Source organism: Sorex fumeus, unplaced genomic scaffold, assembly GCF_029834395.1.
Source record: "Sorex fumeus unplaced genomic scaffold, SorFum_2.1 ptg000014l, whole genome shotgun sequence".
In the NCBI taxonomy this organism is placed as follows: domain Eukaryota; kingdom Metazoa; phylum Chordata; class Mammalia; order Eulipotyphla; family Soricidae; genus Sorex; species Sorex fumeus.
Genome location: NW_026606071.1, coordinates 13,995,269 through 14,019,758, shown reverse-complemented (window position 1 = coordinate 14,019,758; position 24,490 = coordinate 13,995,269). Strand labels below are relative to the sequence as shown.

Here is a 24,490-nt window from a genome sequence, read left to right as displayed (position 1 = left end):
AATTAATATACATTTATTGGGTGGAAAATGGGGAAAGGGAGAAAAAGAGGGGTAGGTCTGTATTGATATCAAAGAGTTCATAAAAGGATAAACTCAGGTCCCAAATCTTCAGCTCACATCAAAGACTTCAAGTTCTGATGAGTCTGGAAACAGGCTTGCCTAGACCCTGGGCTCCAGGAGTCATGGTGGTGCAGCTAAATGAAGAAGCTCTGTCAATGATGTCACTGTCTCTCTAGTTCAGGGTGACTGGGCCTGTCTAAGATTTCTTAGGCATAGGTCTAAAATTCTGTTTATTTTCCCATCTATGTAGAATAGACTGGCCAGGCACGATGTTTCTTTTACCACGCTCCTATTGGAAAGAAAACATAATGTGGGTTCTGAGAGATAGCACAGCAGGTAATGCACTTGCACGTGGCCCATCTAGCTCTGATCCTCGGCATTCCCTGCGGACCTCTGAGCTCTGCCAGGAGCGGTCCCTGAGCTCAGAGCCAGGTGTAAGCCCTGAGCACAGCCAGGCATGGCCCAAAAACAAAAACAAAACAACACAACACCATTCAAAACTAATTGCAGAATGTGAATACTGAATGTTTCGGTGAATAAAATTTATTCATCACACACACAGACAAAAAGGTACTATTCTAGACAATCTGGGAAAGGTAGAACTTTTAAGAAAATAATACAACTCCCTGGCTTCTTAAAAGTAATTGCATATAAAGAGTAACAAAGAAAGTAGCTGAATGACAAGCAAATTTTTGTAAGAAGAAGTCTGAGAAGGAACAAATTCAAAACACGTTTAAAACTCTACCTCTTCCTGCCTCCTGTCTTCCCGGGGAAGTCTCTGCAACCGGTTTTTCGTCAGTTCAAATTGTAGGCCATCGAACTTGTGCTTAAACCAGCGATGGGCTTCTTCTAGATTAGCTGTTATCTGAACATGTAAAATAAAATGCTATCACCACAAGTTACAAGAGAACTATAAGTTTTTGTGTATTAGTGGTTTGTATGTCTGTGTGTTTGGGGGCAGCAGGGAGGGGAGGGGTAGGGCTGGGACTCAAACCCAGGGCCTTACAGATGCAAAGTGCTGTGTTCTGTCACTAAGCCAAACACCCACTTGGCCATCATTTTACCTAATGTTAAAAACCCACATGACCAATTGAATGCATCATCACAGTAATAATCTGAAGTTTAAGAATCTTAAATTGGAGAAAGAGGTGTAGGCTTGTTTGATGAATGCTTTCAAAGATCCTTTATAGCTCTAAAAATGTACGATTTTTATATACATTCAGAAAGTCTATTTTAAAAGATATTAGAACATAAAACATTTCAAAAATTAGAGCCAGAGCTACAGTACAGCAGAGAGGGTTTTGGGCTTGCACATGGCCAACAGGAGTTCAATCCCTGGTATCCCGTACATTCTGCCAAGCACCACCAGGAGTAATTTCTGAGTGCAGAGCCAAGAGTAACCCCTAAGCATCGCCAGGTGTGATCCAAAAAGAAAGACTTTTTAAAAATTATAAGGGTCTATTTTACTTATTGTCAGAGCAAACTGGAGCAATAGCACAGCGGTAGGTCATTTGCCTTGCATGCAGTCGGCCCGGCAGACCCGGGTTCAATTCCTCCGCCCCTCTCAGAGAGCCTGGCAAGCTACCGATAGTATCTCACCTGGACAGCAAGGCCTGGCAAGCTCCCTGTGACATATTCGATATGCCAAACACAGTAACAACAAGTCTCATAATGGAGATGTTACTGGGCCCGCTCAAGCAAATCAATGAACAACGAGAGGACAGTGATACAGTGATACAGTCAGAATAAACATTTTTTCACTTCCACTAGTTGATGTTGAAGCACTAAAATCCATATATACATGGTTTTCTGGTTTATTTGTTCTTTGGTCATACCTGGCTATGCTCAGGCCCTACTCCTGGCTCTGCTCTCAGATATCACTCCTGGAGGACTCAGGAAACCATATGGGGTGGCAGGAATCAAACTAGGGCAGGTTACATGAAAGGCAAACACCCTACCTACTGTACTATTGCTCAGGCCCTGGTTTTCTCAAGTTTATGTACTTGGGTCTTAGCTTTAACCAGAACCTCACCACTCTAATATCTATCATTTGGTCCGGAATATTCTCATTTTCTTGTTTGTTTTGAACTGCATGGTTCTGGATGGTCTGAACTGGAGTCTCTTGCTTAACAAAGCATGGCACCAGCCCACTGAACATTCTCCAGCCACAGAATCATTTTTCAATGGTTATGCATCATATACAATAACATTACATTCGTTTACAGTTTAACTGGTGATTTAATTCTTCTCAAAATGATTCAGTACTCCAAAATGATCAGAAATAAATCTAGCACCATACAGTAACAATTTTTTTTCTTCTGATGAGGACTCTTACAATCTACTCTTAGCAACTTTCAAATATATAATATAATACAGACTATCACGGCAGACCCTGGCAAGCTACCCGTGACGTATTCGATATGCCAAACACAGTAACAACAAAGTCTCCAATGGAGATGTTACTGGGCCCGCTCAAGCAAATCGATGAACAACAGGAGGACAGTGACAGTGACAATACAGACTAAAGATGACCATGCCATTCATTTATAGCTGGAAGTTTATACATTTTGATGCCTTCTATCCTACTCTGTCTACCTGCAAAGCTCCTACCTCTAACAATTATAAATCTGTTCTCTGTGACTTTTTTTTTAGATACCACTTCTAAGCAAAATCATATGGTACTTGTCTGTCTGATAATCTCAATTTTCATTAAGATTGTTTCAATATCAAGATTTTATTCTTTTTTAATGGTTGAATATATTCCACCATGTATATGTGGCATGTACATTTATGGTTGCACTTTATTCATTATCCACCGATAGAGATGTTGTTTCTTTATTTTGCTTATCTTTATTATTACAAGTAATTCTGCAAAGAACATGGGGGTTTATCACACTTCTCAAGCAATTTTTTTCAAATAGCTATAGCACAGCGGGTAGGGCATTTGCCTTGCAAGCAGCTGACCCGGCCAACCCAGGTTCGATTCCTTTGCCCCTCCGGAGAGCCTGGGAAGCTACTGAGGTATCTCATCCTCATGGCAAAGCCTGGCCAGTTACCTGTGAAGTATTCAATATGCCAAACACAGTAACAAGTCTCACAATGGAGACATTACTGGGTCCGCTCGAGCAAATCGATGAACATTGGGAGGACAGTGACAGTGACAGTGACCCCAAAGTGAAATTGATTGGATTATATGGAATTTCTATTTAAAACATTTTTTGAACCATGCATACTATTTTCTATAGCGAATGCATAATTTACATTCTGAGTGCACCAGGGAATCCCTTTTTTCACATCCTTGCCAACATTCATTTATTTTCTTTTGATTATTATAACAGTATTGATTTCATTGTGGTTTTGATTTCTACTTCTACTTCCCTGATGATCAATGATATGCTAAACATCTTCTCAAATCTAGACTGAAAAATGCCTGTTCAGACTGTTCACCCATTTTTCAATTGGATTGGTGAGATATCATGAGGTACAGTTGCAGACTTACACATTTTTGTACTTGGGTTTCAATTATACAATGATCAAATACCCATCCCTCCACCAGTGCCCATTTCCCACTCTTTATATTTTTTTATATTTGCCCCTTATTTAGCATAAGATTTGCTAAATTTCTATTCATTTTGTTGTGCATTTATTTTAGTTTGACGTAGTTTTATTTTTTAAATTCAAGTCTGAACCCCCATTTTGAATTTTTATATTTGGTAAAAAATAGTGGCTCAGTTTCATTCCTTTACATGTGGCTGTCAGAACCATTTACAGAAGAGTTCCCCAGTGTGTGTCCCTGGCTCCTTTGTTAGAAATTGCTCATATAAGTATGAAATTATTTCTGGGATTTCTGTTCCATTGATCTTTGTGTCTACTTTTATGCCAATGCCATATAACTATGATAACTTTGCAATATAGTATGAGATCAGGGAGTGTGGCTTCTTTAGCTTTGTTCTTTCCCAATATAGTTCTGGATATTCAGAGTCATGTGTCTTTGTAGACAAATTTTAGGATTTTTTCTACTTCTGAAAAAAAAATGTAATTAGAAGGCTGATAGGGATTCACATTGATTCTGAAGATTGCTTTTAATAAAAATATTATTTCTTCTATGAGCAACGAATATAGCTCAGTGGTATGTTTCTAACATATAGGAACAGAAAATGTACAGTAATGTTATAAGACAGAAAAAGTCAAACTTATGTAGGGCAGTTAAATGCATAAAGTTTGAAGAATTGGAGACAATAGGAGCCAATGAATGAGAAAGTTAAGATAGTGTTTCCCAATGTGGGAACATGGCATCCTGGGGGAAACTTTACTTAAAGGTAGTAGATTTCCATAAGAATGCTACTGAGTGATATACTACTTCTGACAAGGGGGAGGGGGGAGTCAAATAAGCTTAGGAATTTCTGGTCCAGATATGAGTTTTGTATGCTAGTAGGGACTTTACACTTGGCAATATTTTTTTAAAAGTTTTTCAATAATAAATCAATCTTGACTTATTCTGTTTTCACTTTGGAAACTAAACTTTTGCAGGGGGCTCCCAAATGGTGGTCAGGGTGTGTCTGGGGAAATTCTCTGTCACCTGGACCAGACAGTTCAATGCTAAGTGGTCCGAGCCCCTGCATGCTTTTTTATATTTCAAACTACTTTTGGATTTGGGGCACATTCAGTGGTGCTCACAGGCACTCTCTGCTGATGCTCAGGGGTCCACGTGATGCCAGGGGTTGAACCCGGGCCTCCTACATGCAAAGCATGCACTCTGCCTGTTATCTCTCTGGCTCACTTGTTGGTATGGTTTAGTTTTGCAGCAATACACGATTGTAATCAGGGTTTACCCATCTCTGTGCTTTTTGGTCACTCTTGATGGTACTCAGGGAACCAAATGTGGTGCCAGGGATTGAACTGGGCTCAGCTTGAAGGCAAATGTCCTACCCACTGAACTATCTGGTGCCTCAAGTTCTTTTTATTAGGGGCACCTCAGCAGTGCTTGGGGTGTTGATGGAGGGGCTGAAGATTGAACTTACACATGCTTCATCCCTTTGAGCTATCTCTCCAGCCCTATAATTATCTTTTTATAATACCTAAAACACAAGTATATCATATAGCTATACAAAAATATCTTATTGTTCTGTAAGCATTTTTCTGTTTCAAAGATACACAAGGGTAGCTCATAGTCCAGAATGTGTGCTCTTCACCCACAGTACACAGAGGCTGTCTTCACCTACAACTTTTCACTTTTGTTGCTTAAGTAACAAGCCAGCTTCCAAGTTGAGCCCCTAGATAAAAGCTCACATCGCCCCTACCCCCCCACAATTATCCTTGGCCTACCGGATTAAGATAAAAATATTTACTCTTCCATATCTCATCCCACTGGAAGGTCTTCAGGGGCAATGATTTCAGTGCAGCTGGAGCTGCTATCGCCTATGATAACAGTATCTTAAGACTGGAGTGAAACTCTTCATGATGTGTCACTTTTTTTCCCCAGAAAAATGTCCAGGGTGGTTTGTTTTCTTTTTTTTAATCACAGATTTTTCCTGTAAGCAGAAAGTGCATGATGATTCTTCTGTTAATGAAAATTTCTCAGTATTGTGAATCTAAGTTTCAGTTCCAACTCCTTATTAGTCGATTCCTCTGGCAGCTCCTCGCTGTCACCCTCATTTCCTAGTAAGGTTGCTTGTTTTCTTGACCACAGCTGTGATTTTTGCCATCTCTTATCCATGAAAAATCCCTGAAGTCATGGACAAATTTCTTGAGTGTCTTTGGGTACAATCCTTGGTGACACCACAAGTCTAAGCAGGTCTTCCAATACTGTCACAAATGTGTTTCTTCCAACAGACCTTAAATTCAACTCCTAAATGCTATAAAATTCAATAAACTATCATTCCTAATAGACTACATGCTATAATCCAATACCTTAATCCAGTGGTTGAATCAAAGTGGTGTTTAGAGAGATAAATGCTACTTTGGCATTAAGTAGCATTAAGATCACCAATAAAAGGAAGATGTCTGGGAATATTAATAAACTGTAAAATCTTGAAAGGTACATACTTCTTCAGTTCTTCATTTGATTATTGCAGCAATTCAGAAAGAACTGGTTAATTTGTGATTTCATATTACTCTTGGAGCAAACAAGCAACTTTTGCTTATTGATAGGCACCAGACCTTGGGGTTTTCATTATGTAACATCACAAAGGATTTTAATCCATATATTGAAACATTGCCCTTGAGCAAGACTATTTTTTCTGTCCTTAAAGGCCTTGAAATCTGACGCTGAGCTCATTTCTCTGTTGGATGAATGTGCTTTTAGCCACTCTTTCCAGACTAGGACTTTTCATTCCTATTGAAGACTTTCCTTTGATAAATAATTTACCTCCAGAATTTCCCCAAAACTTTAAAGTTCCCTCACATCAGTATTCAGACCCACCTCTTAATTTTCCATTGTATAATGATTTTTGAATTTTTGAAACCACCTAAACCTAGTAGTTAGTTAATAATTGTAGTCTAACCTACGAAAACAGAATAGAACACTACTTGGGTCTCCCAAGAGGAATCAAAGAGGAATTGAAAGAGTTATGCTTGGAGTATCATGTTTCACTCAAGTGAGAGAAGGAATCTGGAGTTCCATCCTCCATCAATGATCATGAATCAGGGTTGCTGTCTCGTTTGCCAAGGTGTCAAAAATCAGATGGGCCAGACACATAATGCAATTTGGAGATGGCTGCTGGACTAGAGCTGTTACAGACTGGATTCCATGGAACATCAAAAGAACTCCTGGCCGCCCACCTACAAGATGGTCAGACTTCTTTGTCAAGACTCTGAACGAACGATTTGAGGCTCTTCATGTTCCTGGAGTGCACAGATGCCACTGGGCTACACTAACACTTGACAGGGACGAATGGAGACATTACTGGTGCCTGCTCAAGCAAACAGATGAGCAACGGGATGACAAGTGATACAAGTGAAGTGATAGAAGTCTAACCCTAGTCTTTAATAAAAAAAACAACTAGAAGATCTTTTCTTTCAATATCAGATATGAATTGTTTCCTTTGGTCACGATGATTTTGCTGCTGAGAGGGATATGCTGTTTCTGGTCTTCATTCCACTCCCTTTCACTGATACTGTTGAGATCACTAGGAGTCTTACACTCTTGGTTGCTGTACTGTTGGGATTATGTTTGTTGCATGTGGGTGGTACCAGGGATTGAACTCCCAGCCTCAGGCTTATAACGCTGCTTCTATACTACCATTGAGCTAACCCAGAGCCCACATTTATGTTTGTTAATCCAAGTCACTAGATGCTTCTCTGTTTCCAATATTGGCTCTTGAAATTTTTGTTAGTCTTTATGCTTTCAATTAAGGAGACCCTTCTAGGTTGTCTCATTACTTCATTATGCAAGTTTCAGTTATTCATCACTATAAATCAACATCTTCATACACTAAGTTATGTTCACAACCTTTCGTTTATCTAATTTACCATCCCATTTTCCCCATTTCCAATAGTTTATTGTGAAAGTTTTGTTTCTGTACCATATACAGGTGAAATCATGCAATGTTTCATTCTTCATCAAACTTTTTCACTAAACATGTGCTTTTTAGATCCATTCCTATTGCTCTAAAATGCAGGATTTGTCATCTTTGGTTTTTATAGCGGAATAGCATTCCATTATATGTATATCTCACATCTTTCTCAGTGGGCAGTTGGATTATCTGAAATGGATGCTGCGATAAAAATGAGTTATGAATATATGCATATACAAGTACAAATCCGTAATGTTATATTAAATACCCAGAAGTGGGATAACTGGATCACAAGGAATTCTGAACTTGTTTTGAGAGATTTCCAACTTACGCTCTCCATCCAGAGTACAGAGAGGCTGTTTTCACTCTACAACCTCTCACTTTTGGTTGTTTGAGAAAAAAGAGTTCTTATAGCTGTAGTAAAGTATTCTCTGTTTTGATTTGCATTGATTTCACAGTTTCCTATGAAAAAGAGATGACATCTTTTCATGTTCTTGTTGGCCAACTGTATGTCTTCTCCAGATATACTTTATCTACCCATTTCTTATTTTTTTTGTCTTTTTTTGATGCTCAGGGATTGCACACACTTTGTTACAGTGCTTCAAGTCTGCAAAGTTTTTGCCAGAAATTTTAGTTTTCCTTATATATAGAATATGTTGGGCTGGAGCGATAGCACAGCGGTAGGGCTTTTGCCTTGCGCACAGCCAGCCTGGCCAAGCCAGGTTCGATTCCTCCGCCCCTCTTGGAAAGCCTGGCAAGCTACCGAGAGTATTCAATATGCCAAACACAGTAACAAGAAGTCTCACAATGGAGATGTTACTGGGCCCGCTCAAGCAAATCAATGAACAATGGGAGGACAGTGGACAGAATATGTTGTTTTCTCTCGCTTATCTTGACATTTTAATATGTCTTGGTATGAGTCCCACCCTACCTCTGTGGCAGGGCACTCCCTTTTGTTCTCTCTCTCCTTTTGGGTGCTGTGGTTTGCAGAAGAGGCATTGGGTGGCAATCATGTTCGGTCTATAGTCTACTTTCAGCATGCATCTCCCATCCTGGGTGGATCTTCCCAGCACCCTTTATTTGGTGCTCCCTTCTCTATCTGAGCTGCCTTTACCCCTAGAGTGTGCGGCTGGCTTCGAAGCCATGGAGTGAACAACCTGGTATTTATCACAGCTGTTCTTGGGTGTTAGTCTCTTATTTTGTTACTTATTGTTACCCAGATGAAGTTGATAGAGACAGTGAGGAGAGTAAACACATCACTATTCAATAGGTACATGAAGAGCAGAGGCTGGGGTACTTCACTTAACCAAACAGCTAGTACCCTTAAGGTTTTCTACTACCCTTTGTATGTTCTCACCATGTTCATTTTCCCCCCCAGATATAAGTATCTTGTGGGGTGGGGATTTCCAAGGTGTCTTTAAGTTTGTCTAAATCATTATACCCATGGCTCTGGCTTACCTGTTCTGATTCCACACTGGCTTCTTTCAGTTTATTGTCAGTTACCTCTTTAGATTTTCTCAAGTGTCTGATGGTTTCTTCTAATTCCTAAAAACATAATACAAGGATTTTTTAAAACTTCCAATGTACCCAAAGAACAAAATGTGTTTCAATATTAGAATAAATGGGTATCAAAATAATGATAAATATTTATCATTTATTTATTATCAATTATTTATTAAATAATTTATTAAGGTATATTGGTTACAATGACTATACTTTAATAAATAATTAATTTATTAAAGTATTGGTTACTTTCTAACTTTAGTAGCTATGAAAATACAAAATAAAAACTTGATACCTTCATTAACTTAATAAAATATTCATAACTTAAAGATTCTAACTTATGAATTTTCCTTTAAAAAAGTGATTAACTTCGCTTTTCAGAATTGAACAATCTGTTGAAAGGTAAGGCCTTGATGAACTCTTGAGATACATTTTCAGAGACATATAAAAGCATTTATCAAATAATTTTGTAGTTGATAATGCTCCTCCAATAGCAACAGTTATATCTGTGCTGCAGAGAAGAAGTAATGAGCATAGTCTCTGAAAGACCATAAAATCCAGATCGTATGAGATATGGCTATTTTTCAAAAATGAGTTTCATATTTTATTAAAAGTTGAAAGTGGGTAATGCACCATACTCAAATCAACAGGCTTTTGAAAGACTGATTATAAGGACTAAGATGAAGAACCTTACATATTTTTAATATTTTATTCCCTAGAAAATCTAGGTGTTAGTCAGGGTTATGACATGCCAGTGCTTATAAAATGAATCTTAAGCAGAAACTGTTTACCTGGCACCGATTCTCTAGTTCTTGCCTTATTTTTCGCTCTGACTCTAGCAGCAGTTCCTGGTGTTTATTCCGGGCCGAGGTATCATATTGACTCCTGGCCAACAGTTGCATTTCTTTCTGCAGATTTGTCATTTCACATACAAATTTCTGGATACTCAATGACTGGCAAGACAAAGAGAGAATTGCTGAACTTGATTTTATGTTTGAAATTCTATGTAAAAAATTATGTGTGAAAATCATCTACCTGTTCATAGTTTTTTTTCTGATACTGTTCCTTAATTAGCTCCATTTGCCTCAATTCTGCTTCTATTTGCTGAAAATAAATGTGGAAATAACAAAGGGAAATCAGTGGAAAAAATGATTTGCTCTTTTTGACTAAAGGATGACAGGAAAAAAAATAAATTCAAGACCTACAGTGGGCTTTCCTTATACACTCACTGACAGGGCCAGTCCGGTGACCTAGAGTGAGCCAGAACAGGCCCTTGTTTGTCGCAGAGAAACCAAACACTTCCTAGAAGAATCTCTGCTGGAATAAAATATCCCCACTCTGCCTCCAACACACACCACCCAAGGCAATCTGCCCACTTCTCATTTGTAATTCCCCCAAAAATCTCTGGGTTCTGCTAGTGCTTTTGAGGATGTTCCAGAATACTGCCTTCCCTGCCCAGGCTGTCGGCACATACTAAGGATGGCAAGACTTTGGATTTGCTCATACAACCTTCATCCTCTCTACGTTCTGTACGTTATTCGCCTTAGAGGACAAGTGGAGCTTAATCTGGGCCTTCTGATTCTTTATTTTCTCCTTGTTACTGTTCAGTATCTTTTCCTGCTCTGTAAGTTTCTGCCGCAGCTCTCGGTTAGTCCGAGACACCTCCACGGACCTCAAATTGGCTTCGTCAAGGGCTTTCTTTATCTTTGAACATAAAAAAAAAGAAAAATACCATTTTTTTACTGTCCAAGTAGTAAAAAATTAGTTTATGCTTTAATTTTAAATCTATAGTTTGGACTCTATGGCATATAGTTGATACTTAATTTTTTACTATCCAAGTAGTAAAAAATTCATTCATGATGAATCTTGTATCTATTGTTTATACTTTTTACTTTAAAATACTTTTTTAAACATTTTTTTTGGTGAGGGAGCCCTGAAGTTATCCCCAGGAGGCCCGTGAGGCCAACCTGGTGATTCTTGACCAATCAGGCCAGTGATTCAATGTAGGAGCCCACTGGCTATATCCCACCAGGAAATACCCAGGTCATCCCAGCTGACCTAGCATGAGTATCATGCTTAAGGGACCATATGTGCTAGGGATCAAACTGGAGTTGTCAATGTGCAGGGAAAACACCTTAAACCCTTTGCTATCTATCATCTATGGCCCCTGGATCTTTTAAAATGGGAAGAGGAGTAAATATGGATATCTGATAAAACAGGTTTGTAGAGTAATAGATTAAATGATTTTTTTTAATTTAGACTTTTATTAGTGAAACACCATGAGGTACACAGTGGAGTACTATGTAGCTGTTAGAAAAGATGAAGTCATGAAATTTATATACAAGTGGTACTACATGGAAAGTATCATGCTAAGCAAAATGAGTCAGAAAGAGAGGGACAGACATAGAAAGACTGCATTCATCTGGGGAACATAAAGTAACAAAATAGGAGACTAACACCCAAGAATAGCCGAGATAAATACCAGGAGGTTTACTCCATGGCTTGGAAGCCAGCTGCACACGCTGGGGGAAAAGGCAGCTCAGATAGAGAAGGGAGGACCAAATAGATTAAATGATTTTAAAGAACAAAATCTTAAGTGAAGAGTATGAATGTAAATCAGCATTTGATTTATTAAGAGCATGATTATGTCTACATACCTAAGTCAAATCTCAGCTGTATCACTTACTAATCAAGAGATATGGACTAATCAACTTTCCTACACCTCAGAGTCTTCATTGGAAAAGTGTGTGCTTAGTAGTCATGTAAGAGCTAAATAAGATAAAGCAGAAAAAGAATGTAGAATCTGGCACACTGTAATGATTCACTGAATATTACCATGAATTAATATTTTCCTTTATGTCACTTGAAACTTAATGTCTGGAAAATAGAAAAATAAATGGTAGTTTATTATTGTATAAATACTTGCCAGATTTTGACTACAAGTATTTTAATTTTTTAGTAAATTTGTCTAGTGGAAAAATAGCATAGTCTTTAATTAAATCAGGGATGGGGAAACTCTTTTCTGCCAAAGGTCATTTAGATATTTATAACATCATTTACCAGCCATACAATATAGGCAGACAGATCATGAGCAACCAATGAGAAGTGTAAGAATCCGTCTCATTATGTACTAGGACAAGATCACATGAGTCCATGGTCCTTTCATGGTTCACAGGCAAGATGTTTCCCACCCTACTTAAGTAATTTAGTCATTCTTTTTATATTGTACTCTTAAATGAGTACACCTGGATTTTATGAAAAGGCACCCAAGAAGAGAGAAGATAGGAAGGTGGTTTTTTTTTTCTTTTTTATTAGTGAAACGACATGAGGTACAGTTGTAGATTTACAAATTTTTGTGCTTGGATCTCGGTCATACCCCGATCAAATACCCATCCCTCCACCAGTGCCCATTTTCCACCACCAGGATAATATCCCTCCCCCCCCATCCTCCCATCCCCCCATCCCCCCCTGCCACTGTGGCAGGGCATTCCCCCCTGTTCTCTCTCTCCTCCTGGGCGCTGTGATCAGCCAAAGAGGCATTGAGTGGCGAACATGTTCAGTCCAGTCTACTTTCAACCTGCATCTCCCCTCCTGGGAGGATCCTCCAAACACCCTCCACTTGGTGTTCCCCTTTCTATCAGGAAGGTGGTTTTACGGTAACAATTACCTCTTGATACTGGCATATTCCTTCAGATCCTACTTCTTATCATGTTTTTTTATTACCATTCAGCTAGCTTGTTTGATATTCTATTACTTCAATCATCTAAAACTCATTAAGCTGTAACAATTTTTACTCACTTTATATTTAAATATGATCAGATACTGATAATTACTATCTGCATATATTTTCCAATGTAATTTTCAAATCTGAAAAAGTTGTAATGATTTTCATTTATGACCAAGTACACTGATTTGGCAGTGATTTGCACAGAATGTAAATTAACATACTGTTAATAAAAGGAAGAGTTGGGACACAGTTAATAAAAGGAAGAGTTGGGACACAGTTAATAAAAGGAAGAGGTGGGACTCAGGCAGTTCTCAGTTCTATACCATTGCTTACTACACCATTGCTAATAGCTCATTGTTCTGTTCTCATAAATTCACAAACTTTGTTGAACCTTTCAAAAAAGATTGAACATAATAAGCATTCTGAGTAACTATCTCTGATTAAAACATAATTTTAATTTCAGAGTAACTTTTTTTCCCCACAAATTTTCTTTTTATAGTGTGAAGCAATTTAAAAAATTGAATTGTTTTTGTGAATGGTGCATAAACTGAGATTATTAAATGTGCCAAATTTATCAAAACACAGACAGGCAACCCTCAACGGTCTTGGAATTATTGCAGTTTTCCTTATTTTTTGCTCAGGAAGACATTTGATGCCCAATGATTTTTCAAAATGTCCAACTAATGGGGCTGGAGCGATAGCACAGCGGGTAGGGCATTTGCCTTGCACGCAGCTGAACCGGGTTCGATTCCCAGCATCCCATATGGTCCCCTGAGCACCGCCAGGGGTAATTCCTGAGTGCAGAGCCAGGAGTGACCCCTGTGCATTGCCGGGTATGACCCAAAAAGCAAAAAAGAGAAAAAAAAAGTCCAACTAAAGCAGTGGTTTTCAAACATTTTAGAGCTGCAGGTCAGTCCTCTTGGTTGAAAACCATTGCTCTAAAGTTCTTGTTTTCTTGAGTCTCCATGTCTCTTGATTCTTAACTTCTTTATATTGCTGTCATAATACATTACATATTACATCCTTTTAGAGACCAGACAAATAGTTCAGAAGGTAAAGGCATTTGTCTTGCATGCAGCTGACCCTGGTTAGGTCCATAGCTTCCCTGAGCAACACTGGGTAAGGCTCAAATTCCCTATGCCCAAATAGAATAAAATAGTGCTTATATGATAACACACCTTTTCTAGAAACCTACAGCACTCTACTTTGACCTAAGAGCGCATATTTAACATTCTAGTTGCCAAGTGCCTCTACCAGTTGGCACTATCCTAAAACTAATACATCTCTCATATATTTCCTAGCCCCTCTCGGAGAGCCCGGCAAGCTACCGAGAGTATTCGATATGCCAGACACAGTAACAACAAAGTCTCCAATGGAGACGTTACTGGGCCCGCTCGAGCAAATCGACGATCAACGGGAGGGCCTTTACCTTTACCTATATTTCCTAGTATCGCCAACTGATGGAAAGCAAAACCTTTTTTCATTTTTTCATGTTCTTACCAAAAAAAGTTCCAATCCTGTCAGCTTTGCCAGTTTTAACCATAGAATTTCATTATGCTTCCCCTTTCCACACCGAGACCAAACCAGTTCTAGAACTTTCTGTTACTTATAATTCTTTTAAAATTGTACATAGCCTCTAGCTACCCAAAAAGACCCTCAAAACTGTCTTCTTTATATATGTCTGATGTAAAGAGTAAAGACCAAGACCACATTAAGTGCAGGTTATTAAAGACATCGCACTGATTATATTATTTATTGTTTTTATGTGTGCCTCTCAGAAGAAGCTGTGTCTTGGGAGAAGCACATGATGGACGCTAGCTAAGTGAATTGAAGAGACGGAAGATTTGCTGTTATTCAGATGTCAGTCTCCTTATCCTTCTATAGCCCACTCACTTATTCTGTGAGGAGAAAGCACTCATTATGACATTCCTTCAATGTGCAGAGAACTGTGGATCAGAGATTGCCTTCTTGGGTGTTGATTTACAAATGATACAGTCGTATTTGGATTGCTTGTCAAAAGGGGATTAGATGAGTCAAAGAACAACTGCTGGCATTCTGACATTCCTTAGCTGGCTAATCTTACTCCCTAAAAGGCATATTCACCTAGAAACGATTTTGTCCATTGACACTGTACCTCAGACACTTCCCGTTGTGTTGCTTTCTTTATAGTTTCTCTCTCAGTTTGAAACTGCTTTCTCAGAACTTCTATGCGTTGAGCATGTAATTCTGCTTCCATCTTGGATTCCTCAGTTATCCGTTCTCTGTTTTGAAGAAGATATGTCTAAACATGACTTATCATATCAGAAGATAAAAAAGATACGGCAGGGAATGTAAAACAGGGAAGGTACATGTTTTACAAGCAAGCAGATCAGTCAACAGGTGAACCACCTTTGTCTGGAGCTTATTTATCTATAGTAGTGAAAAATAATTATTCAATATTGACTGTGAACCAAAAATATGAAACTAGTTCATTCATTCTTAAACCGATACAATTTGTGAGCTAGCAACATTTCATTAGAACATAAAGTATGGAAAATGCCTTCCTCTGCTTTAGCAAAACTTTAGCTAAAATGTTTCTTCTTCTTTACCACACCATATTCATTAAGATCTATGTACATATTACATTTTCCTTAGGTATAGATTTTCATGCAATGTCAATATTTCTTGTGGGGAGGGGGAACGGGGCTGGACAATACTTGGGGAATGGGATTGGACAATACTTGGTAATACTACTTGGGGATTGCTCTTGGCTCTCTGCTGAGAGGATCATGTGATACTGGTGATTAAACCAGGTTTGGCCACATGCAAGGCAAACAACTTCACTCTATATGATCTCTCTAGTCAGGACTGTCAATACTAAATCCAATTTACCTAGATGCAGTTTAAGATGAGGTGGCAATTTAAGAAGAACTAAGATGGCTTGACCTGAACTTGATGGGTCTGATCTATATTTATCTCTAGCCAAAACTGAAAACAATGGTTTAGATGGAGTCATCATATTCCTGAATTGCCCCTGAATGTCCCATTATTATTCCTTTTCCAAATCATTCTTTTTTTTTTGGAAGGTAGCATTTCTGGCAGTGCTCAGGGATGAGGATATGCAGAGCTGGGGATTGAATCAGGGTTAGTTAGAGCAAGGCAAGCACCTTACCCCCTGCACTATCTTGTCAGCCCCAAATTATTATTTTAAAAGATACTTTAAGATGTTGACCAAAAAGACTTGGCAGAAAGATGTGAGTATTCTTTCCTAAAAACAGTCTACATTTTAAAAATTCTTGACATAAATAAGATAACTGGAGTAAAGTACTGGACCAAGATGACCAAACAGTGAGAATGAGCTTATATTTTTCTGTAAACAAGGAAAATATACAGAAAAACTGAAATGAAACAAGCTCCAATGAAAATTTATACAATGAGACAAAAGTAAGTACCTCGATGGATGTGTACAGGTATGCCCATCAAAATAGAAACCACCCTACCAAAAAAAGAAACTGCACCACTGAGCTGTGAGTGGGAATGTTTTCTAAGGTGTGGAACTTACCCTGGGAGTGGAATTGCAACAAACATCTGGCACCCCCATCCTAAGATCCTATACTTACCACATAAGGAAGGGGCCTGATTGATGTCGTCTCACAACATAGCAGATAACAGGGCAGAGAGACACCATATGAAATCTCTCCAGGCAACAGACTAGAAGGAAAATTTCTGGGGAGAGCTGAACCCATCCCTAGCAAATTAGTCAAAGTAAATGGGCACAATTCTCAAGAACATTTACTCCTGGCAAATAAACAGATCCCTCCCCTTCCCAGTCCACATCTGGCAGCTACCATGCAGGCCACAGCCCTGCAGAAAGAAGGCACCCTTCAGATCTCCCAAGGGATAACCAGTTAGCAAGGATGCCTATGGCCTGCCTAAAACTGAAAAGGGCTTAAGAATCCAGGATACACTTCACGAATTTCTCCCCAAATAAACCAAAACATATGCACACCCAAACACATTACAACTAAGATAGGAAAAATCAAAGAGAAAAATTCTAAAAGCAGTAAAAGATAAGCAGTGTCACAAATAAGAAAACTCCTACAAGACTATCAACATATTTCTCTATAGAAAAGCTACAAGCCAGAAAGCTGCGGTATGAGAATGTATATAAAATGCTGAATAAAAAAAGACTTCCAACAAAGAATACTTTACCTAATTTGGTTATAAGTTAGATTGGAAGGATGAAAAAAGAATTTTTTACACAAACAATGGTTAAAAGAATTCATTGCCTCCAAGAAGCACTCAAAGGACTTCCATAAAAGAAAATATGTAGGAGAGTATGATTCTTTTCAAGGGTTTTTCTTTTCTCATTAACTATTCTGTTTAGAGAATTTTAAACTTCAACACTAACTTTTTTTTTAGATATATTTAGTCTTTGTAAATAAAACTTATTCTTCTATTTATGTTATATATGTTAATTTATTATATTTAACATTCCAGCATTCTGGGTTAGAGCGATAGCACAGCGGTAGGGCGTTTACCTTGCACGCAGCCAACATGGCTGACCCGAGTTCGATTCCTCCGCCCCTCTCGGAGAGCCCGGCAAGCTACCGAGAGTATCTCGCCCACACGGTAGAGCCTGGCAAGCTCCCCGCGACGTATTCGATATGCCAAACACAGTAACAACAAAGTCTCCAATGGAGATGTTACTGGGGCCGCTCGAGCAAATCGATGAACAACGGGAGGGCCTTTACCTTTTACCTTAACATTCCATCATGAAATACAATTATAATTGGTGTTTAATATTATTTTTACTTGATACTTAGCTTAAATCGCTTGTTCTATATTGATTTCCTTTTTTTTAAAGAATCGGGTCATGTTGTACTAATTCTTTTTCAGTTAAATAATTTTGGATTCTATCCTAGAGATTTATATTTATACATTCAAGTAAATATTTCAGAGTCATTTAGTACATGCTGGGACTCAGGTCCACCTCATTCCTAAAATGACTCTCCTGGGAATACTAGTTCAAAGTGTGAGAAAAGGATTTGACTGATTTATGTGAATGAGCTAGGATACTCTTCCAGAGGCTCTTTCCTAAATTTACTGTGACTTAAATTGCCCTTACTTGAAGGCTTCCAAATTCTGTCGCTCAAGCTCTTTGTTTTCCAATTTCTCTTGAACATGATCAAGCTTTACTTGAAGATTATTATTAGTCTGTAGAGCCTGCTCAAGGCTCAGAGCCAATTTCCGGTTATCTTCTCTAGCTACCTCTAGAGCATTCTGTAGAGGCTCCATCTGAAAGAGATTTTAAATCCCACTGTTAACAGATGCATAATACTATACAGCAGAATTCCTTACACTGTGTATCCTTAAAAGCCATTAAAGCAATAATTAGGGAAAAATAGAGCCTAAGATATGAGATGCCTTTAAAAATATTTATGCACACACGCGCACGCGCACACACACACACACACACACACACACACACACACACACTTTGTAAGATGCAATGAGGTAAGGTTAATGGATATGCTGACTCTTTAATGAAAAAATAACTGAGAACTACTGCTAACAAAGGCCATGTCTGCCTCATCCACCTGTATGTCTGGCTGACAGGGGAGGAAAGGAACTTATATATTGATAAGGAAAGAAATGGGAAGAGACTAAGGTGAGATCTTGAGTAAATACCATGTTGGTCCAAGGTGTCCTCTAGGCTGTAAAAATGTAATTTAATCAGAGTGAAATATATGTACACGTGTGTGTGCACACGTGTGTGTCACATATAGATATATATGTATGTGTGCATGTGCATATACATATATGCATATTTCGCCACTTATATATGTGTATACAATGTATAAATATTTAGCCATATATATTTTTATGTATACACATTTGGCCACACTCAGGGGTTCTCAGGGCTTACTTTTGATTCTGCCCTCAGGAATCATTCCTGGCAGGGCTCAGGGGACCATTTGTGGTGTCAGGGATCACACCCAGGTCTGCTGGATGCATAGCAAGCATCCTACCCACTGTACTATCATTCTGGTTTTTTTGTTATTGTTCAATGATTCTATTACTGGAAGGCATAATATACAAATAGTTTAAAAATATAAATATATATAAATGCATATATATAGTATACATCATATATATCACATATATGCAGCACATATAAGAACTTAAAACAGACAATGCTTAAGTGACTCTTATAAATAAGGCTGTGGAAGAGTATGTGCTCGCTATTAGTAACTACAGAGCTTTGGAAATGAAATCAATTTATTTTAATTTTAATTTATATTTTAATTAATTGGAGGTTTGGGGACCTCACTTATCAGTGTTCAGGAACTATTTCTAGCTCACTATGTGCTCAGCAGTGACCCAATTGATACTTGGGGACTATATGTGGTACCAGATATCAGACTAAGGTTTTCCACATTGGAAGGCAAAAGAAATAACCCCTATACTATTTCTCCAGCCCCAACTGATCCTTATTTTTAAATTAAATTCCCTTTGCTGAAACTATAACTTCTCTCCTTAAAGAAATATGAACTGATAAACCATTCGTTATACATTCTTTTAGTGAAAGCTTCTTACACAGAATATTCATGTGTATTTTAAATATAGGCATTTGTATAGATGAGAGGTTCACAAAGTTACTTGACCTACCACCCTCTTTCCAGAAAACAGAATTACTCAATGGCCCCCTAAAAATCCTTGAAGTGAACAAACAGAAAGTGTCTTCTAATAATATCCCCAGGGAGGTTATTTACCACCTTGAGCACTTTAGGAAACAGTGGTATAAAGGGGTGTGTGTGTGTGTGTGTGTGTGTGTGTGTGTGTGTGTGTGTGTGTGTGTACATACCTCAGAACGTATCACAAGTGAATCGGACTTAACTGCAATCCTGTCTTACCAATAAATGATGATAAAACTATTACTATTACTATTACCTATTTCTAATTATTCCATTGTCATGAAGGGCTGGAGAGATAGAGAGATAGCAAAGCGGGTAGGGCATTTTCCTTGCACGTGGCCGACCCAGGTTCAATTTCCAGCATCCCATATGGTCCCCTGAGCACCGCCAGGAGTAACTCCTGAGTGCAGAGCCAGGAGTAACCCCTGTACATCGCCGGGTGTGACCAAAAAAAGAAAAAAAAAACTCACACATGAATGAAAAGGGAATTTATCTGCTTGCTGAACTCCATATATGCAGTTAATGATAGGGAGAAAACTCCACATAAAAACAAGACACCAGCTTTATCTTATAAAGATGAGGTCCTTACCTCATTATTGTGCTGGGAATCCACCACAAGCATTCTGGCCTGCCACTGGTCCACTTCTGCTTCTAACTTCTGCACCCTCTGCTGGTTTATAGCCCTACAAAATAAAAAAGCACAGGAATGATACCACTGGGAGTTTACAGTATTCTTGGTTCAAGAAGTTCAAACAGGGGTCTGGGGAGATAGTTTATAAGGTTCGAGTAAATATAGGAGTCCTGGGTTCAATCCCTGACATTTCATGATCTCCAAAGCACCACTAAGTGTGGTTCCAAAACAAACAAACAAAAAAAAAACCACCAAACTTCAAATAGTATATACAGGAGCTGAGAACATCAGTTGGTAGATGACAGTAACCTCAGTCAGTTTAAAAAACTAAACTCATAGGGTTAATAATCTGTCTCATTTATTATTTGATTAGGCTTAATATTTTTTACTATTAAGCTAATGACTAATTTATGGACTGGTAGTCTTATAATAGTTAAATATACAACCTAAAAATTTTATTGCCTCTATACAGATCAATTTGCTATTCAGATTTCTGGCTTCTAAACATAAATTCTGGCTATCTATAATTTTATTGTGAAGGGTAAACCATTATTAACATCATTCTTTTGACTTTTTTGGTTACAGTATTATTGCAGCTTTCAGGCTATATACAATTATGCTGAGGGGATTAAAATTAAGGGTTCTCACAAATACAAATACACTTTCTACCACTTTAGTCATAACCTTGGCCCTCTCTTAAGGACAAAGCAAATTACAGTACATGAAAAATAAAGACAACCATAATGAAGACAATAAAACTGATTTGTTCTTCCTAATTGGTGGCCATTGGCTCCAGAGCTAATAGTCAATATATACCTGTGGTATATTTTATCTGCCTTATTTAACTCAACCTTTTTCTCTTAACCTAAAATGGATACTTTTTGAAACATCCAAATAAGTATTTAACTAGTCATCTTGAAACAAGATTCTAGTAAATGGATACTGATTCAAACTGAATTAGGTGCTCAGTAGCAATGATCACAATAGTTACTATATTCTACAGAAACAGGAACAGGTTTAAATGGTATAGAAAGCAGCAAGGATAAAATAACAATATATCATATGGCTTCCTAGAAAACATGCACCTGCACATCACTACAACATAAAAAAAAATTTGAAATTTTGTTTATAATTCCAGATTTTTTTTTCTAACTTGCTAGTTCTTTACCATTTTATCAATTTCATTGCACAATGCTCCTTAGTAAATACAGCAGAAAAATACAGGCACGAAGACAGAAAAATAATCTCCAGTACCTTTCTTTCCTAAGGCCTGCAATCTCTGAATCCCTCCGCCCAAGCTCTATTTGTACTTTTTCAAGAGCGCCTTGCATCTTGCTGTGAGAAGCCAGCACATTCTCCAACATGATTGTGACTTTGCAATTGTCCTCTTTAGCCTCTGCCAGTTGTCGCTGAAAATTTCCCACCTACCGGAAAATGAAATGAGACAGGTTTAATCCTCTGTGGTAATTCCACTGCTGCTATTGCTGAGTCCTTCTTACTCCTCAGAAGGCACAGGAGTAAAACCTACCAGGAATGCTCAGAGGATTAATTAAAATATATTTTAATTGTTATAGGAAGTTAGCCCTCCATTGTGAGAAAAGGGAATTTAGGTCTCATATTCAGTGGATCCTATGGAGAACTTCATCACAGTGCTCCCTAGTAACTGCCATTCATGAACACTAATTGGAGATTCATCAAGATCAACAACGTCTTGGATCTAGAGGTGGCCCCAGGCGGGCATGCCAGGCCCTGCTTGCTAGTTTATGATGGGCAGACGAGACACCTATTAGAATTATTTGAAGAAAAATTATCATTAAAAATAAGTAAAGGCTGCTGAAAGTAACTCACATCTTTCCTAAAGAAAGTCTAGCATCTACTGTCAAGAAATGTAGGATGTGACCATGGTTCCCAATGATCACATGCTGTTAAGTAGCTTTTAGGATTTAATGTGACATATAGCAGTGTTAGATCACTTAATAAAAGCAGCAGGCTAACATTACCAGCTAAGGCTAGAAACAAGACTTGGTATTGGTGGTGGTGGTGGGCCTTGCAAGTGGTGTTCTGATGGCCTGGAGCTCTCTTCCAGTGACTCTCAGTCAACAGGGCCCAAGGACATGCAGCCATTAGCACCCTGGGGCAGTACTTGGAGGTTGTACCCATTGGTGTTCAAGGGTCACACCTGATAGTGTTTAGAGGATCACCTAGTAACAATATACAACCTCTCTCAGGCACATTGAAGGCATGAGCCTGAACCCCTTGTTATTTCTCCAGCTGCAAATAAGACTTTTAAAAGAAACTTTAAAACACTGGAGTTAAATGTTTTAAAGAGAAATGTTGTAAAGATTTTTAATTATTTTAATAAAAAAAAACTGGGGCTTTTTTTTGGTGATCATACCCAGTGGTGCCCAGGAGCAATCCTGATTCTGCACTCAGGGGTCCAGTGAGGTGTTGAGATTGAACCTGGGTTGGTCATATGCAAGACAAGCACCTTACCCACTGTAGTATTTCACTGGTCCCATGATCTTTTACCTTTTTTAAGAGACAAAAATGTATATTTCTTTTATTTACTCTTAAACTTACAAATCAGTCAGCCAAACTGGGCACTATCATCATTTTGTAACAAAATGCAAATATATTTCTAAAGATATTCAAGTAAGGAGTGGGAGATAACAGCATAATGGGCAGATGTAAACAATAAAACACAGTAGAACTTAACTTTCACAGAAATAATTGGTTGTGTTTTTTTAAATAAGCCTCCTAACCCCCTAAAATATTTAATTCCTTTATTATAACTCCTCATATTTTGCTAATTATTCATAGGGTTAGATTTGATGCAAAGATAACTCCATAGAAGCATTACATAGTTATATAAGGAAGGGACATCTTTTGTCTTATTGTCCAGTGAAGCTAAGGCTAGCAAAAATTCTAATTAGACTGCAATCACCACTTCCCATAAACAAACACAATAGAAAATACTGAGAAGTAGGACAAAGGCAGAGATTCAGAATTATAAAATAAAAATCACAGAAGGAGAAATGTCCTTTGAGAATGAATAATATACCCATCCTTACACATCTTTACACTTTACTTTCATGGCGTAATTTGGAAATATAATCACAATTTACTGTGTACTAAAACATTTTGTGATCTTCTATATCATATCATGGCTTTCCCCAGAAGCTTACAAACAACTGACAGTGCAATGTTGCTGGAGTGGAATGGGGCTGCAGGGATAGCAGTGGTAAGGACTGGGCCAGGTCAGGTTGTTTCAGGCCTGAGTGTGCTAACAAGGAAAGTGTTATACAAAGCTAACAAAGAAAGAATATGTTCTGAGAAGGATTTCCTAAGTGCTCAGATGCAGAAGAGAACTTCGGAGTTGTAAAGCCTTGCCTTCTGGTTCTCCCTGTTTTCCACAGCTTCAAGATCCCCTTTCAACTTCTGGCTCTCTTTCAGGGCTGCTTCACGATACTTCACTGCATTTAAGAGCTCCTCCTCATTCTTCTCGAGAATAGATTTCACCTTAGAGGGGGAAAAAAGAGATAAATGACTTTTCTGAAAGATCCTAAAGTAAGCAATTAAAATAAGATGAAAATTTACAACCCAAACTTAGGGAGCAGGGACTTATCAGTTGTAGAATTCACATCCCCCATACATGAGGGCCTGGGATTAATCCTCGGCACACTGCACACATATGCGCACACATAACATATTCTGACATAGAAACCAGATTTATAGTATTTAATTAAATATGCTTATCCACTATTATAAGTAAGTCATGTTTATTAGAATTCTGTATGAATACTTTTCTAGGCATTTTAACTGGATTTGTTTTCGTTATAGTGATTTTTGAGGTTTTAACAACATTTTGGAGATAAGGCTTTTGTCAGATAGGAGATTTGAAAGTATGTATGAGACTGTAGTTTATACTTTGGGCCATATCTGCTGGTGCTCAGGGTTTATTCCAGTTCTGTGCACAGGGATCACTTCTGGTGATGTCCTGGGGACCATACAGGAGCCGGGCATTGAACCCAAGTTGGCCACAGGCAAAGCAAAAACCCTACTTTCTACACTGTCACTCTAGCCCATCGAGAATATAGTTTAGCTCTTCACTCTCCTAATAATATCTCTGACGGCCATTAAGGCATCTCAAAGAGCTAAACACGTTTCACATGCTAGAGACCAGGGCTGATCCCTGGTACCACAAGGTCTCCAAGCACTGTGAGGAGCAACTCCAAGACCAGAGCTGACTGACAGTAGCCCCTGACCACCACTGCAAGGTGTCATCCCAATATCAGATGTCTCTGAGGGAAGTAAAGTGCTCATTTATATGTATATATTTTCTGGATCAAAATCTAAGAAATCTTTGTGTAATCCAAGA

General features: G+C 38.3%; 1 protein-coding gene across 1 annotated transcript in view; it reads right to left on the bottom strand.

Moving 5' to 3' along the window:
* Positions 1-256: 256 nt before the first annotated feature.
* CCDC150 (coiled-coil domain containing 150) overlaps positions 257-24,490 on the bottom strand; it is an 87,063-nt gene continuing 62,829 nt past the window's right edge. Inside the window, exons 17-27 of the mRNA XM_056111966.1 lie at positions 23,503-23,631; positions 21,367-21,536; positions 20,071-20,164; positions 17,912-18,081; positions 14,939-15,065; positions 10,587-10,781; positions 10,113-10,181; positions 9,869-10,030; positions 9,033-9,119; positions 806-925; positions 257-349 (exon numbers count right to left, since the gene is read on the bottom strand). Of these exons, the coding sequence (XP_055967941.1) occupies positions 257-349; positions 806-925; positions 9,033-9,119; positions 9,869-10,030; positions 10,113-10,181; positions 10,587-10,781; positions 14,939-15,065; positions 17,912-18,081; positions 20,071-20,164; positions 21,367-21,536; positions 23,503-23,631 (1,416 nt within the window). The remainder of the gene's footprint in view (positions 350-805; positions 926-9,032; positions 9,120-9,868; positions 10,031-10,112; positions 10,182-10,586; positions 10,782-14,938; positions 15,066-17,911; positions 18,082-20,070; positions 20,165-21,366; positions 21,537-23,502; positions 23,632-24,490) is intronic.